General features: G+C 49.2%; 1 protein-coding gene across 1 annotated transcript in view; it reads left to right on the top strand.

Moving 5' to 3' along the window:
* Positions 1 to 18000, top strand: part of Hhat (hedgehog acyltransferase) — a 225721-nt gene extending 207721 nt beyond the window's left edge. Inside the window, exon 11 of the mRNA XM_032915511.1 lies at positions 16916 to 18000. Within this exon, the coding sequence (XP_032771402.1) occupies positions 16916 to 17007 (92 nt within the window). The 3' untranslated portion in view covers positions 17008 to 18000. The remainder of the gene's footprint in view (positions 1 to 16915) is intronic.

The raw sequence follows: 18000 nt of genomic DNA, 5'->3' as shown, positions 1-18000 counted from the left end.
TTAGGAAACCTTAGCTTAGGGGCACTCTGGGGCTCTTTTTAATGTCTAGATGGGAGCGGGAGACCAGAAAGCGGCTCCATCCATGGAGATGGAGAATATGCTGTTTCTTCCTCCAGGAGTCTTATCATAGAGCAGCGGTTCTCAACCTGTGGGTCAAGACCCCTTAAGACCCCTCTGGCAACCCTCTGTCTCCAAAAAGTTTACATTATGATTCATAGCAGTATCAAAATTATAGTTGTGAAGTAGCAAAGAACATAGTTTTATGGTTGGGGTTACCACAGCATGAGGAGCTGTATTAAAGGGTCGCAGCCGTAGGAAGGTTGAGAGCCACTGCCCCAGCAGCTCTGCTATGACTTGCTAATCTTCCATAAAAAAGTTGAATCATCTGAGCATTCCAGAGTTTAACAGTAAGGAGCAAAATATGCTTTTTTCTTTATTGAAAGGACAACTACAGGGCCAAGGAGATGGCTCAGTGGTAAGAGTGTTTGCTGAGTAAACGTGAGTTTAGATACCACGTAAAAAGCCAGATGTGACCACAGAGCTATAATTCCAGTGCTGGGGTGTGGACTTGGGTGAGGTAAGCAAAAAAAAGGTGGGGGAGATCGCTCTGGACGGCCATCCTAGTTGAGAAGTGAGAAGCTTTGCGTTCAAGGAGGCATCCCATCTCAAGGGAATAATGCAGAGAGTGATGAATTGTAAATTTGTTACTTTTCTGTTGCTATGATGAAACACCTTGGCCAAGGCAACCTATAGAGGGAAGGGTTTATTTGTAGCTTCTGGCTTCAGAGGGATAAGAATCCATCACCATCAGAGCAGGAAGCATGGCTGCAGGCAGGGAGACACGTGCTGGAGTAGCAGTTGAGAGCTCACATCTTGATCCACAACCAAGAAGTTGAGAAAACAATCTTGAAGTGATACCAGTCTTTAAAAACCACAAAGGTTATCCCCAGTGACACATCTGTGTCAGCAAGGCCACACCTCCTAATCCTTCCCAAACAGCCACCAATTAGGGACCAAATATTCAAATTCCCAAGGGGGTCACCTTATTCCAACCATCACAAAACAGGATACATAGTATCCTTCGCTGGTCTCCTCCACATGGCTGCAAATGGGCACATGTATACACACACACACACACACACACACACACACACACACACACACACACACACACACAACAAATGTAATACTGGGATATTTGGCTTGTGGCTTTGGAATTTAGCAACTTTAAACACATTTAAGGGGATTTAGATACAACTCAAGATCTTATCAGAACACTTGGAAGTTGAGTGGGGGATGTTTTTTTTCTTTCCAGAGTAGTAAATATCCCTGAGTAGTTCCCATTTTAGATATTATGAAAGGTTCCCCTTCTCCACTAAATTGTCCAGGACCCAGCTAGGGAGTAGCCTCATGCATGAGGTCTTCTTATCTCAAGCCAATCAAGACACCCCCCAGACACACCCAAAGGCCCATCCTAAGTGACTCTAGATTCTGCCAAGTTGACAATTGATAGTAACTATTATGGATGGTCTATTTATGGGGGTCTACTCTGTGAAAACAGAGAGCATGCTGGGTATGTTAGGCAGAAGAGATTTAATATAGGGAAACACATGAGAAAGCAGAGAAGTCAGAGAGAGAAAGCAGAGAAGTCAGGGGGGCAGGCACTTGGTGACCCAATCTCTAACTATAGTGAAGATGCTGACCCAGGGCTGGGAACAAGGCAAGGAAGAGGTCCTCAGGGCTGATGCTCATCCCTTGGGAAGGGCCTTACCCTTATGCTTCTTACCTGGGGCTGCTAAGATCCCAAGAAGAAGTATGGGTAAGCCCAGAGCTCCTTCTGCCTTCTGGACTCACAGTTTGCAACAGGAAATCCATTCCTCTCTTTCCTCCTCCCAGTGGGTCTTGATCAGAGTGAAGACGCAAAACAGCAGATGGCCAGGACCATCTGCACAGGCACATGGAAGGCCTGGGTCTCAGAGTCAATAAATGGGCCTCCAGCTTGGTCCTGGCGGCCCCTAGGCTGGGGCTTGATTGGCAGTTAATAGAAACCCAGAGAAGGGATCCGGGAAGTTGGAGATGGGAGGCCCCTAGAGATGGGTGGTAACCTTGACACTAGACTCCATTTATCACAGAGGTGTGGTAGAGACTGACTAACATAGCCCTGCCTCAGCCATTATATCCACTGACTGGCTCCAAATGGAAGGAGGGCCTAGTGTGCAGAGCGAGGGGTGTGACTGGAGGACCATACAGGCCCCAGGAGCAGAGGTTTGCCCCACCCTTCAGTCAGTATGAGGTGGTGTCAGTGGGTGGGTGGAGGGATGGGACAGAGAAGGAGAGGGGAGAGGGGTGACAGGGAGACAGACAGGGAAGAGACGTTGAGGAAGGGGGAAAAGAAGAGAGCAAACAGGACTCCTTTTCTTAACTGGCCAGCCTGACGTGGTGTGACAGCCTTTCACACCTTTGACAGCATATGACAGCCTTTCCTGCCCAGCTCACATGACTGCCATCTGAGTCCATGATGCCATAGTTGTTTTCGTTCTCTCTCTTCTAACAAATAATTAGAAGCAGCAGAGACTCCGACTGCTCTGCAGGACAGATGTGGTGCTGGCCATGTGCTTTGCACACACATTCCAGCTGTGTCCACTCACAGCACTGTGCCCAGGCACCATAAGCAGCCATTTCTGACAATTAGAGAGCCTGCGTTGTCTGCGGTGGCCCCTCTGGCTCAGTGCCGTGGCTTTATCCTCCTGGGGTGGACAGCTGCAGAACACCCTTCAGGTAGAACGTAGTGATAACTTCACACCCACGATTCTATAAGGAAAAAGCTTCAGACTGGAGATACGTGGAAGAAAGATGGGAACAGGCAGTCCCCAGGAGAAAGAAGTTAAACAAATGAAGAGACATCCAACTTTGTAGTGTTTCTTCCCTACCACACTGATGCTGCTGCTGGCCCAGTGGGACTCACACAGCATGAGCCGGGACTCTGCTGCTGAGCCGCACCCCTCGGCCCTTCAACTTCACTCTCAACTGAAGGTTGGCCAGGCGCTACCCCAGATTGGCAAATGTCCCCTTCCTGCTCCTGGCAAGGGCGTAAAGTGATAACTGTTCCAGAGCAGGAAGCTGGCAGGAGCTATTCAAGGTGATGCAGAAATTCACTTCTGGGTCATTCAGACGTGAGTTCACATGCGTGGAGTGAAACGTGAGAGAGGATGTTCATGGTTGGCAGCCTTGCTTGTCATAGCAAAGGGACAGGAAGGAAGGACTGACTGAGTGTCCGAAACCAGCACAGTGCACAGGGCACATCCATTAGGGGAAATGTTCCCAGCCACTAAGAAGCATGAGGGAGCATCGTAGGTGAATATTGGTTTCCTGCTGCTCTGATACCACACTCTGACAAAAGCGCCTTAGTGAAGAAAGGACTACTATGACTCATAGTTCCAGGGGGACAGAGTCCATCATGGTGGGGAAAGGCATGGCAGCAGGAGCAGGAAGCTGGTCAGTCATGTTCACATCCATACACAGGAAGTACAGAAATACAGCAGGAAATAGCTGAGGCTCTAGACCTTCAGAGTATATGCCCCCCACTGTTGCCCTTCTTCCAGCAAGGCTCTCCCTCCTAAAGGCCCCCCAGCCTCTCCAAACAGTACTGCCCACGGGGACCAAGTGTTCAGATACACGAGACTGTGGGGAACACTTCTCATTCAGACCACCACAATGTACATTTATGAAAGTTGCCAAGGTGCAGAACCACTAAAAAAAAAAAAAAAAAAAAAAAAAAAAAAAAAAAAAAAAAAAAAAAATGAAAGGACATTGTGGCATTTGCATTCAAACCCAGAATATATTTTAGAATATGTTTTCAGTGTTTCAGTGGAGAGTCCCTTGGAGACTTTTAGCCCAGGAGAGATTGGAGAGTGGGAGGAGCTAGGAGGACCAGGGCCTCCTGTTTTCTGTTCCTGTATAATCTGCTTCTTTATCATTCATGACATGGGACCCTGAGGATGGATGGCTGCTTCTGTCCACCTCTCCTCCATGTCTTGTCATGATTCTCTGCCTGTGGCCAGTTGGCTCTGGTATGGATGCCCGGCAGAGCTGTAGTCAATGGGAAAGTGCGTGTGGCAGCCTCAACCCTCTCCGTGTTTGCCCAGTGGAGGGCCCTAGCAGATCAAAAGTTGTCCAGCTGACCCATTAGAGCTCCCAGAAGGATCTTGGAGTGGATGCATTCGTCACAGCTGGAGTCTAGTGTCCAGCAGGATGTGCCTGCTGTCCGATGCAGACCTACCCAGGGGACCATCAGACGGAGCATGAACCAGAAGGGAATGCGCTGTTCCTCAGAGCAAGGCCTTTTTGGTGCACGAACATCTTTCTGGGTCATTTGAAAGTTGAGAAAAGGCATGAGTCACCTCGTATGTCGTCACTGTTCCAAACTCTTCGCCAAGACTCGGCCTCCCTTCCCATGTAGTCACTGCTTGCTAGAGCACTGCCTTCTGTCGGACACGGGACTCCCATGCTGCCTGATTGGCAGGAGACCATTCATTTGTAACTGGACTTGTTATACGCTTCCTTGGGGAGGAAAGATGACTTTTGTTTCACAGGACTGTGCTCTTTGAGAGTCAGGATGAATTTGGAGGGATTACCTGATCCCTGCTACTTGCCCACTCCTCAAGACAGACTCTCATGGTATTCACCTTCCTATTGAGAGGTGTCCACATGGCCTGAAAGCTGGATGATGAGGACCAGCATGCTCACCTTCTTTGGGCTGCTAAGAGGCCGCCTGTAACCTACCTCCACTCACTTGGCCCCAGTTCTGCCTTCTGGAGTGACATAGAATAAGCCTGATTCCCTTTTCCAGTGACTTTGTGACCTTTTTCCATTTGGGGCATTGACTCATCACACACCTACATGAAGGGTTCTTCCAGCCCTGCAAGGGGTGTGCCTGTGGCAGTGTCTCTCAGTCAGCATACCTCAGAACTATCCACCTGAATGGAGTCTACTTCTGTGCCTTTTTCTTACCCTTCCCAGGCCCCATTTCTCAGGATGGCAGCACCTTGGCTTCTATCCAGCCCAGTGGCTGTGTTCACTCCATGATCCTAAATGGCTGTGTGAGCTGAGACCTCTTACAGAAGTAGGTCCCTAGGGAAGGGCTCCTATGAAAACTGTGACTGTCAGCAGAGCCCTTTGTCTCTGGAGTGCATGGCTTTGATGGGAGGTTCCTGCAGGATCCTTTCATCTTCACTGGACAATGAAATAACTCTCTGGGGAGTTCTGATGTATTTCAAAGAGAGGGTGCCCAGGGCCTGGCCTGTTCCCAACTGTGTCCCCAAACCCATGCCTAGTATCAGCACCCCAGAACATGAGCAGCTGCAGCCCTTTGGCCAATGGGAGGACAGGCTGAGGACAGTGTCCCTGCCGTTCCATCCCCTGAGCATAGACACTGTCTTTACCTCTGCTTCTTTCTCCCCTGTGCTCCAGGAGCTTGAGCTGAGGAGCCGTTCCTAAATAGCACTGGTAGACACTGAACCCACATTTCTCTGAGCTGATCTGGGAACATTCTGGGACTCAGGCAGCTCTGGTTCCAATCTGTTCTGAGATCAATCGTTGGCTTAGTACCCTCCAAAGAAAACCACTGGCCATGCTGGGAGTGGGCAGGAGAGGGTAAAGTCGGTGTTGATGAGCTCAGCACCATTCCTGGAATAAAAACAGTAGCTGATGAGAGGGAGAGTTCTCCTCTATGAGGCCCAGCTTTCAACTCCGCCCTGTTCCTTAGTATACCCATGAGCAAGGCAGACTCCTGAAGATGCAGCAAGTGGGCTGGTGAATCAAGAACACGGCGTCCTTGACAGGAGGTGGGAACATGCCCTTCCTTGTCCCAGTGACTGTCTGGGTTCCCAATCCACTCTGGTGCTGAGAGCTCCAGGAAGCAGCTGCTGCCGGTGGCGCTGCTGCCGCAGGGAGCATACTGTTCTGTTCATTCCAGAATTCAAGTCATTTGACATCTTTAATCTAACAGCTGTGCTAGGCATGGACCACATCAGATGTACTTGCCGGTACCCCCCATTTCAGATGTGAACATGGTTCCCATAGTGCTTTCCTTCCCTCTCAAGATGCTTCTGGAGAATGTCCTGACAGAGGTGGGAAGGTCATTGATGGGAGGCCACAGAAACAATAGCAACTCGCACTTTCAGACATCTGCTACTGCTAGTTCTTGTGGGCAGCCCTGTTTCTGAGGCCTTCTCAGCAGTATAAAGGGGACAGAGAGACTGTTGTGAGTTCCCCTGTGTCCTGCTCTACCATCTGTGTCCAAGATGCCCTGCCATCTTGAGTATGTGTGGTCATTCATGATCAGTATACACCAGGTTCCTCTGCACAGCCAGGAGTACAGATGGTGCCTAGACCATGAGTGTTTCTGTCCATGGTCTGGGATCAGAGTCTGAGGGGATGTATGAGCCAGCAGAGTCCTTTGTACTGTTAGTTACCTGGAATAGGGACTTGCAGCTTAATAAGTGAGAACGTTAAGTTAGCGGGTCATATCTGTGTTTCGTCAGCCTCATTGTTCATTCACTGACCTGCATATCCTGGGAAGAACAAAGGCTGTTCCTCATCCCTTGGGAGAGTGCTGTGTCTGCTCGCTGTGTGTGCATGTGAGTGTGGAGACCACACACCAATGCCAGGCACCTTCCTTTTGAGACAGGAGTTTACTGATACAGTGAGGTTGACCAGCAAGCCCCTGGGATCTGATTGCCTACCCTGCTAGTGCTGGGGTCACAGACACAGGCCACTGTATCTGGGGATATCTACCACTCAAGTCCTCATCCTTGCAAACAACATTTTACCATTTTTCCACTAAGCTATCTCCTCAGCTCTCATATATATGGGTTCCTTCTGAGAATTCAGTCATTGTGGTCAACCTCAGTCCAAATATATAATAAATGGGAAATTCTAGAAATAATTCATAGGTTTCTGGCTGTGAATGTCTCTGAGATCCGTGAGGAAGCATCATGTAGCCTCACCCTATCCCACCTGTGTATGAATCACCTCGGCCTGTGTGTCCACACTGTGTTAGTGTCACTGGCCTAGTGACCCAGTGACCCAGATATGCATAAGCAGGTGGCCCCTCTCCTGACCCATCGGTCAATAGCAGCCTCCTGGTGCACGACACACCCATGTCATTCCCCTCCATCTTATCAGGTAGGCCTTGATCATCTCCCATTGTGACAAGAATGAAGGATGACTAGAGTATCAGAATACTAACAGAAAGCAGCCACAGTCACCGGCTGTACTGCTGTATGCTGTTACATTGTATGCTATATGCTGTATGCTGTTACATTGTATGCTGTATGCTGTATGCTGTATGCTGTTACATTGGTTTGGTTTGCTCTTGGTTGTTCATCTCTGAGGACGTTTGATTTGTAGTTGAACTGTGTTGTAGCCATGTGTGTAGAAAAAAGCCGGCTGCCTCAGGCATCCACTGGGGCCTTGACAAGCTTGCCTGTGGCTAAGGTGGCCCTGTAGAGATGCGGATGAACAGACAGAGCACCCTCAGCATGTGGCCTCCTGTGGGAGGCAGCTTTCCATAGCTCATTTACTAAGTAGGCAACGCCCACTGGTTGCATCCCTTGATTATGGATTAACAATGAACCGAAATCTTTGAGGCTCTGTGAACAGCCAAGAGAGGGAGGGCAAACAGCTGGAAAGGCAGGTGACTGGGCAGCCTCCAGTCCCAGTGGCTGGAGTAGCAACACGTGCTGGGGACAGTTTCTTGGGGAGCAGATGTCCCACCCTGTTGGCCCTGGAGGGAGAAGACTGTTTGCTGGCTCCTCCTGCTTTTCTGTCAGAATAAGGATAAGTGGCTCAGGCATGTTCACCTTGTTCCCTCTATGCCAGATGAAGTCATTTAACATTATGGTAGTGAGTGCTTTGGAAAGTGCCTGCTGCTTGTGCCTGGAGCTGGGACAGGAAGAGCAACCCGCAGAGGTTGGCTTCATCAGCCTGTGAAATTGACTGTGGACAAGGTGATTTATAGAGGCCATTGTGGGTGCTGTTTCAAACTGGCATACAGCATCCTAGCAAGACTTCTCCTTAGGGTGGCAGGATGCTCCCTAAGGGGTCCCCAGCACCCTACTCTGTTTCCCACCTGAAACCCCTGGGGAAATTCAGGTCATAACAGGAGTCAAAAGACTGTGACCTTGAGAGCCCTGTTAAAGGACCATCTGATCACCTGGAATGAGTCTTCATACCCACAGACAGAATCCAACACTAATGGAGGAGCAGGACACAGGGGTATTCACCACAGTTTCTCTGTCCCCTTTGTAGTACTGCGAAGGCCTCAGAAATAGGGCTGCCCACAAGAATTAGTGGTGGCAGATGTCTGAAAATGCAAGGTGCTATTGTTTCCATGGCCTTCCATCAATAACGCTGGGCACTTGGGGTCAGGGACTAGCATGGGATTTAAAGGAAGCAAGGGTAGGCTGTGGGGTGAGGCTAGGCTGGGAGGTGAAGCTAGGCTGGGAGGTGTGAGGGGAGGCTAGGAAGTGAGGCTAGACCAGGAGGTAAAGGTAGTAGGCTGGGAGGTGAGGCTAGCTGGAAGGCAGGCCTTGCTTGTAGCCTGTGGTCTGCCTTACCCTGAAGCAAGGAGTGCGTCTTAGCCCTGTAGCCCTGCACTTTAAAGCAGCTCTGTAAGTTGGGTTGATGGGTTGTTTGTTATACTTTGAAGGAAGGATTGGCCTTCTTGGATCCTTGTCCCTTGTGGCTAAGGGACAGGGTACACACCTCATTCCTGAGACAGGCTATGAGACTGGACCGAGCTACAGACAATTTGAGCATAAGGAATACCTGTCTGTAGTCTACTGATGGACAGCTATGGCAGAAGGCCGTTGTCCATCGGCATCCTGAGTCAGGGTCTCTGGAACAATTATGGCCCCTACACTCAAAACATCCACAACTCCAGGGGACCTAATAAAAACTCAGTCTCAGGTGTGAGCCTTTCCTCCTCAGAAGCCAAAGGTGGGACCCTGCTGTCTGCCTTTAAACACAGTTCCTTGGGGACATGGATGCAGCCTCCCTACATACAAGAACCATTTGGTGTGTGTGTGTGTGTGTGTGTGTGTGTGTGTGTGTGTGTCTTGTTTTTCTTCTGAAAGGATGGGTCTAAAACATGAGTTCAAGCCAAGCATTCCTCTTAGAACCCTAAGGTAAGGAGAGCAGGTTCCTCAGAACGTCCATCTGTGTCCCTGTGTGCTTGGAATGGGCCAAGCAGTTCATGGGCATCGATGCCTGGACAGCTTTGTGCTTTTCACGTGCCTGTCCCTGGATCAGTAGCCAGCCCTCTGCCGGGAAAAGGCTCGGGCCCCACAACTTATTAAAGATCTAAATTTAGCCCAGGAGGAAGGGACTTGGGCTCAAGACCATTTGATGAATAGCTCATGGGATCTGGCTGCAGCCACTGTGGTAAATAGGATTTAAATGAAGCACCACGCCATTTCCCCCCCCCGCATCGGATCTGAACATCATTAAACACAACGTGCTGCTGGGAGCTGCATTTCCACTGAAAGCAGCCACGCAAAGAGGCGTTTGAATAATTAACAGTGAGATGACATTAAACCTCTCGGGAGGTACAGAGAGAGCCTAGACAGGACACCTGTGTTTCTTGGATCTCTAGCTAGCGGCTGAAGCAAAAGCTAGGAAAGAGATGCCTTCCTCAGACCTGGGAGCTATAAAGAGGCCGCTTTATGGTTGGGGGAGTGCCAGTCTTTAACACCGGTGTAGAGGTGTAGCCTCTCATGTCCTTGCTCAGTGTCACCTCTGAGAGTACTACCTGGGGCTGGCCTCAGCGAGAGAGAATCTGCTTTTTGGTCCTCAAACCCATCGACCCCCAAGATGCATCCTCTTTTCTCCTAGAATCACCTCTTTATTCAATCTTTCTGCTGGACGAACATAACTGAGCCAGCTGGCTGATAGAAGCTCATTGAGGAGGGTGACTATGTCAGCCCTCACTCTGACCTTAACCAGCACAGGCTGGGACTCTCGCATCCCAAGCAGAGGGATGTGCACTGGGAGGTTTCCTTTGAGCCTAATGCTTTGTTTCCTATCTCAGAATGGCTTTTGAGGCTCTTGGTGACATTGCATCATGGGACCAGAAAAGAGGTCGATCAACTGTAGAAACCATGAGTCCGTCTATGAGGGTCCTATACACTCCTCAACCCTCAGGAGCGTGTGGTCGTGAGCTCTGGGGAGCTGGAGGGACAGTGAACAGCAGGGGCCACTGGCTGGAACACTCACCTGGGTGGAGGAAGAGAAGCTGTTAAGGCATTTTAATTGCAGATAACCATGAATAATAGATTAAAAGGAGAGAAGGATTACCTGAGAGTGTGATCTTTGTAAGCTGAACAGAGCCATCACATTTTTTAAGCTTCACATGTGGACAGAACACAGGGTGCGGAGAGGTGGGCAGGAGGACCATGTTCCTGCAGATCATGCTCACCAGGTGGCCACCAGACATTTATCTTCTAGAAACAGTAAATGGTAGGATGTGACTTTTGAAAGAGCAAGGTGGCAGCTAGACTGTTGCAGAAGTGGATAGCTCAGTGAACCTTTGGTGGGGTGATTGACAGCCCCCGCACCAACCAGCAACCCAGCCAACCCCATCCATCAGGACTGCATTGATTTCTCCACGGGATACTGATTTGTGCTGACTCAGTTGCTCCAGCCCGTCCATCTGCAGGGTGGAGAAGGAGCACCTGAGAGGCCCCCATGGAGGGCCAGGAGCCCAGAACTGTTTCCTGACACACTCAGAAGAACCCTCCCTGGGAAGATGCAAGACTAAAGACTCAACATCATCTAAAAACCAAACTGTGCTCTCCTGCATGCTTTGTTTGAGCCCTTGGCATTTCTGTGGCCTACCTATGATTGTGGCTGTGATATGTGGTTCTGTGTGTATAAATGTCCAGCCTGAGACTTGCATGTCTGATTGCCGCCTCCGAGGTTTTTTGTTCCAGCGTCATTGCAAACACTTAATTCATCATCAAGATGCCAGGTGTACAGTTTGATGGGTGTTTGCCAGTTGTGTAAACATTAGAAACCAGTCCCACTATGAAATTATAAAACGTTCTCCTGGTGTGATGGTGCATATCCTAGCATTCAGGAGGCTAAGACTAGAAGGTCACAAGTTTGAGGCCAGCCTGGGCTATACAGCTAAGGCCTAATCTCAGAAGAGTGATGAAAGGAGAGGGAGAGAGGAGCAGGGGGTGGATGAGGTAATTAGAGAAACTACTTCCTCGCCTCAGGAGAGTCTTATTTGTTTATTTATTCTCTTTGTATTCTAATATCAGATGCCCTTTCCTCTCAATACCACCTTACCCACCCTTTCCTTCCTCCCCTTCTCTTTTAAGAAGGGGGAGTCCCCCTCTAGGTATCAACCCCCAATACTACCCCTGCCAGCAGCACATCAGGTCCCTGCAAGACTAGGCACATCCTCTCCTACTGAGGCCCACCCAACAGCCAATGGAAAGAGATGCAGATTCCTACAGCCAAACATTACAGGGAGCTCTGGGAACCTCATGAAAGAGTTGGGGGAAGGATGGAAGGACCTGAAGACAGGGACTCCAGAGGACGACCAATAGAGTCAAATAACCTTGGACCCTTGGGGGCTCCCAGAGACAGAATCGCCAACCATAGAGTGAGCATGAGCCCATACAGAGCAAATGAGTAGCTTGGTCCCCAAGAACAGCATTGGGGCTGTCCCAGAATCTGCTGCCTGCCCGCCTGCCTTGCGGATCCCATTTTCCTAAATAGGCCACATTGTCTGGCCTCAGAGGGAGATGTGCCCCGGGAGGAGGCTCTTACTGCCCTCTGCACCTGGGCTCCTCTGCCCCCGCTCTGCCCCTGTTCCCAGTCACCACGGATTTATAATTGCCATTATAAATTGGTTTGAAGTTTTAATAGATGGATTAATTTACTATAACTTAATATGGCTTCAGCTACCTTTAAATGTAGTTCAGGGACATTGATATCATTTGCGTTTTATGTAGCTGTCACTACCGTCCAATCTCTGGAGCTTTCTTTGCCTCACAAAACTGAAACTCCATCGAGTACTTCCTGTTCCTCTCTCCTCTCAGACCCTACAAATGCTTGCACCGAATTCTGTCTATGAATCCGGCCACCGTGGGGCCTCGAGCAGGCAGGATCACATACGTGTTCCTTTGTGTCCGAGTTTGTACCTGATACAGCGTCTTCACATGCCACAGAGAGGCTGTTACGTGTGTCAGAATTTGCGTTCTCTCTGGTGTCTGCGCAAACATACCACACCACTTACCTGCTCACCTACTGGCTTGGGTTGCTTGTACCTGTATGTTATGACTCTGTGCGTGCAAAGGATCTCTCGTAGGTTCTGTTTTGGAGTCTTCGGTCACATGTGAATTTGTGCTTGGTTTAAGGAACCTCCATGGTGGGTGCCATAGCGACAGCACCACTCCAAACCTTGCATGTTGTGTGGGAGGTACACGGGTATGTGCAGAGGTGCACGTCTGACCTGCCTGAGTGTGGAAGACAGTGGAGAGGCTTGGATGTCAGCTTTCTAAAATTATTTTGTCTTACATACTGGTGTTTGGCCTGAAAGTATTTCTGTGTACCACATGTACACCCAGTGTCCACGGAGGCCAGAGAGAGCACTGGATCATCTGGAGCTGGAGCCGGTTGTGAGCTGCCATGTGGGTGCTGAGAATTAAACCCAGGTCCTGTGGAAGAGCAGTTGGTATTGTTAACTGAATGAGTCACCCCTCCAGCCTGACTCTCTTCCTCAAACCTTGCTTTCCTTTGAGATGGATCTCTCACTGCTTTGGCAGCGAGCGAGCCTGGGGCATGCACACCATACTTTTCTATTTTCACAAGGGTTGTAGAGATCAAACTCAGGTCCTCAAGCTCCAAGGCAAGACCTCTCCCCAGCCCCATGACATTACCTTTCAACAGACCCTCAGCTTTCTCTGAATCCTTTTTTTCCCCTTCCCAGAGACTTGTACTTTGGCTTCTCAAGGCCCCCCTTAATGACAGCTGTTTGCTCACTGTCTTAGGGTTTTACAGGGTGAACAGATACCATGATCAAGGCAGATCTTATAAAGGACAGCATATAATTGGGGCTGGCTTACAGGTTCAAAGGTTCAGTCCACTATCATCAAGGTAGGAACATGGCAACGTCCAGGCGGGCTTGTGCAGGAGGAACTGAGAGTTCTACATCTTCATCTGAAGGCTGCTAGCGGAAGACTCACTTCCAGGCAGCTAGGGTGAGGGTCTTAATGCCCACACCCACAGTGACACACCTACTCCAATAGGCCCACACCTTCTAATTGTGCCACTCCCTGGGCCAAGCATATACAAACCATCACACTCACATATCTCAGCCTGTCCCTTCTTTTCAGACTTTTAAAACTGCTCAGAGAACAGCTTAGATATGATAACCTCAAGTAAAATCTCTGCCTGGTTTTCCATAGCTATCTCCCTCCTGTTGGCTGTAGTCATGGTGCAGCTCCCCGTATCCTGTGTAACTACCTTGACCGTATTAACAGTATTAAAGCAACTCCAACTGCACTGATCATCATAAGTGATTGCTGCGCTCTCTCTACACTTACATGAATTAACCGCACCTGCCTCCACAGCCTCACCATCTGGCCACAGCACTTCCAGTTGCCAATGACTGCTTAAACTTATCACTTGTTTAGGTAGTGAGGTCAAGCTGTCAAAAGCCCCAAGTTTCTACAGGCTTGAATCTGGCAAGCTGGGAAGGGGCAAAGGGAGGCTAGTGTCTTAGCACAGGATGACCCTTTCAGCTCCATGACTGACAAGCCTGTGTTTACATCACAGTGGTCCTCAGAGTGCCGCCGTCCTCCTCTGAGGAAGAGGCGCTGCCCAACCGTACTTCCACTCCTTGGGTCACACCAAGGCTGGGTTAGCACTGCAACTGGAGGGAAGCAATTTACCTTGCGATGTTCATGTCTAGCATGGCGCCAGGCACACGGAGGGTAGAGTCTTGCTGGCATAGTTGGAAGGATGGCTTGTGGCCATGTCTTTGCTTATCATCGTTGGGTCTTTGGATGAGAGGCTCTTGCTACGTTGCCTAGGTTTTCTCAAACTCTTGGATTTATGTAACGCACCCCAGCTCCAAGTAGCTTGAATGATAGGCATGTGACGCTGTGTACCCCTCAAAATCTGCTTTGTGCTCCCACTGAGTAGAACCAAGACTTGACTTGTATCATGTCCATGTGACAAACGTCTTGAGTGCTGCCTAGTTGCCTAGCTGCCTGTTTTTGTCTGTTATGTATAATAAGAGCGGGGATGGGGGGAATCTTTAGAGCCCATCTTCCCATGATGGAGGACCCTTCCCACTTACAGATAACAATTTCCCAGAGGTGATGTTGGGCAAACAGAATCATCGGTCATAGCTGTTCTGGACCCATCTTTGTATAAGTGAAACTTACCTACATGCCCATGTCTGCAGGTGACCTTGGGGCTCTATGTTGATCAAACACCCACTGATGCCTCACCCCAAACACAGCCGAAGTCCCCCCTGTGTCTGAGGCACAATCTTTCCATCCCACTCGGAACCTGCTGAGGAGCAGGTATTGACTGGGCCTTGAAACTGTGTCTCAGAGTGCAGAGAGCTGCAGGTGTCCAGGCTCACAGAAACCCCCTGCAGCCTTAGAAAAATACCCAACCTCCCTGGACTGTATCTCCTGTCCTCCTAATTCATGTGTTCCTAGGACCTCTGGGTATGTCATTTGTTGGAAGTATGGTCATTTCAGCTGTAGCTAGCGAAGGCAGTAGTGAGGCAAACATCTGGACAGAGCATCAGTGACTCACGTCCAGGTAAGAAGAGGAGAGGACACAGAAACAAGAGCAGGCAGCCACACAGAAATGGGGGCAAGTTTAGAATGGTGCAGCTATGAGGAGGCCAGAACTACTGAAAACTGGAAGACCCAAGGAGTAAGACTCCCCTGGAACCTCCAAAGGGAGCGTGGCCCTGCCAACCCTTGATTTCAGAATTCCGAGCTGTAAAACCATCACAGAATATATCTCAGTTGTTTTAATCCATGAAAGTTGTGGGCACTGGTTTTAGTCACCATAGGTGACTCTCACATTAGCAGGCATAGGGTGGACTGTCCCTCTGATGCCGTGTGGAAGCTGGTCTACAGGAAGGTTGGGAAGAAGTTCAGGGTTTAATGTCCCTGCTGTCACTCTGGTCTTTCGGGAGATACATTCCCATGGTCTTCACCCCCATTGCCGCTGCCTTTTCTCTAGTGCCAACCACATTTCTATTACGATGCAGGACTTTGGATCTCTGCACTTGCATTTGTAAGTGCAGTAGTTAGGCTGTTTGCATAATGCCTATCCGACCTTTGAGATTCATGACTTTGTCAAGGGTGACATGGGAGAGTCATCGGGGCCTGAACTTGAGCTTGGCACAGTGACATAGAGAGTTCATATTAATAAAAATGGCTGCTGATGGTCATTAGTACTATTTCTCACCCATACCCTATACCCACTTGCACCCAGCCCTCTGCAGCACCTGTGTCACATGAGCACTGTCCCTTGGTGACCTGCGCTACTCTCACCTGTCCCTGTCCTTTCCACCTGGTAAATTCCTGCTCATCCCATGTGCCCCAGTTTAAATGGGCTTCGTACACTCCACATGCTGTTATCTCCTGCATAGCATAAAGATTGTAGTAAGCCTGACATTGTGTGCCTGTCTTAGCTGAGGCGGCCTGGGAGCACCTCTAACACAGGACCAAATCTGTGGAGTTTGGCTTCTGATGTTCTACAGCACCTCCAATTCTCTCATGTTCCCAAGAAAGTGTGACACTAATATTAAAAACAAGAATAGATCAGATAGTCTAAGATGTGTGTGTTATAGAAGGAGCTGATTAAAGCTCTGAGGTTTGATTTTAGAGATTTATTTTTTATGTGTCTGTATCTGTATATATGCGTTGCAGTGTGTGTGTGTGTGTGTGTGTGTGTGTGCATGCGTGCGCGCGTGCGCGCGCGCGCGCGCATGGCACCAGAGATCAGAAGAACCTGGGAGTTACAAACAGTTGTGCAAGAGCAGTAAGTGCTTTTAATGGCTGAACCATCTCTCCAGCCCCAAACTTCAACAGTTCTCTTTTACAAAATATATTTATTTATTCAGTGTGTGTGTGTGTGTGTTTGTACATGTGCATGCATGTGTGTGTTTGTGTGTATGTGCATGTATACACATGTGTGTATGTATGTATGTGTAATGTGTGTGTTCCTGAGTGTGTATACATGTATGTGTGCATGTATGTGCTTGTGTATGCATGTGTGCAAGCATGCTGGAGGGTATGTTTGTATATACCTGAGTGTAGATATGTGCACAACATGTAGCAGTGGTTGTGGAGGCCAGAATAGGGCGTTAAATTCTCTGGACCTGGAGTTATAGGGAGTCACCATGTAGGTGCTAAGAGCTGAACTCTGGACCTCTGCAAAAGCAGCAGCATTCTGAACTGCTGAGCCATCTCTCCAGCCCCATGTTCTGACCTTTGAAATTTGATATTTAATCTAGGGTCCTGCTTTCTATATGCTAAAAAGTGACCTTGTTTCCATTTAACAGCTGGTCTGCATTGGGAGACTGACTCTGGTACCCACGAGCGCTTCTTCCCTCTGGTTCTTTGCTTTAGTCTCTAAGGACATGCTCTATAAAGGCACGCCCTGTTCCTAAGGGAGGTTGCTTTTGCAGTAATGTAACCATCACCTCACAGTGGCCCTGGTGAGAACACAGGACCCTACCTGCTGGGTTCAGACAAAGCTGGCTTTCTGAAGACCTGTGTTTCTGTTGCCATCTCCTTGGGGGGACAGTTTGCCCTCCAGAGAGGTCCCACCCAGGTATTCTAACTATTCTTCCTGTCTCTTCACACAGGGTGGCCGTGGGTGACCCTGTCTGTCCTGGGATTCCTGTACTGCTATTCACACGTGGGCATTGCCTGGGCTCAGACATACACAGTTCTTTAACTGTGTGGCTGCTGGGCCAGGACAGCCTCCAAGGGACATAGCATTTCATCCCGACCTCTCACTCTGAGACCATCCCCAAAAGACCACCTTCCACTCCAGGACCATCTCCAAGGGACCACCCTACACTGAGACCATCCCTGAAGAACCACCTTCCAATCTCCAATCCCTAAGGGACCATCTTATACTCCAGGGCAATCCCTGAGAAACCAATTTCTACTCCCGGTGTAATCTCTGAGGGACCACCTTTCACTCCAGGACAGTCCCTGAGGGACCGCCTTCCACTCATCTTCTGCTGAAGATACTTCATTCCAAGACTGGCAGCTTGGTCTATCACAGTACATCTACAACCCCAAAATCTTCTAGCTTTGGAGCCTCAAAGTGTTTTTTTTTTAATACCCCCATAAGCTTCCTGATGCAGCCCAGAGCAGTCTCAGGTCTTCCCCACGATACCTGTGACGTTTGTTTTAGAACCTCCCTTAGACATGTTTGGTTTTTGTTTTTTTTTTCCTTCTCTACCAAAGATTCAGTGTGGCAGACATGTGTTTTGACATGGAAGTCCTGGTTAGAGATAGGCCTGCCGTCCCTGGGATGCCTTTCTGGGAAATTTCTGTGATACTTTGACGACCCCTTTCTATGTGTTGCACTGGAGGCTCTGGACTAACCTTCGCCTGAATGGTCCTCAGACGGGGGAACAGCAAAACCGTATTTCACGTTTCAAGTGACCTAGCTAGAGTGGGTGATATACAGCTGGGGCATTCCAAAGAGTTCTGTAATTTGAACTTTTTTGGAGTCCACGCATGGCTGCTGATTTCTGAGACCTTTTGTCATGAAGAGACATGGTCATTTCTCTCACAGATGTTCTGCACAGAAGTGGAGTTTAAAAGCCAGAGAATAGGGTGTCCACAGGTGTACTGGGCAAGGCCTCAGGGGACAGTGGCATCTCAGGGTCCTGTGTGTTTTACTTAGTGGGTTTTATTGCCTTAGTCTCTCTCT

Source organism: Rattus rattus, chromosome 10 (genome assembly GCF_011064425.1).
Source record: "Rattus rattus isolate New Zealand chromosome 10, Rrattus_CSIRO_v1, whole genome shotgun sequence".
Taxonomy (NCBI): domain Eukaryota; kingdom Metazoa; phylum Chordata; class Mammalia; order Rodentia; family Muridae; genus Rattus; species Rattus rattus.
The sequence above is the reverse complement of the archived record's forward strand: the minus strand, read 5'-3'. Positions and strand labels throughout refer to the sequence as shown.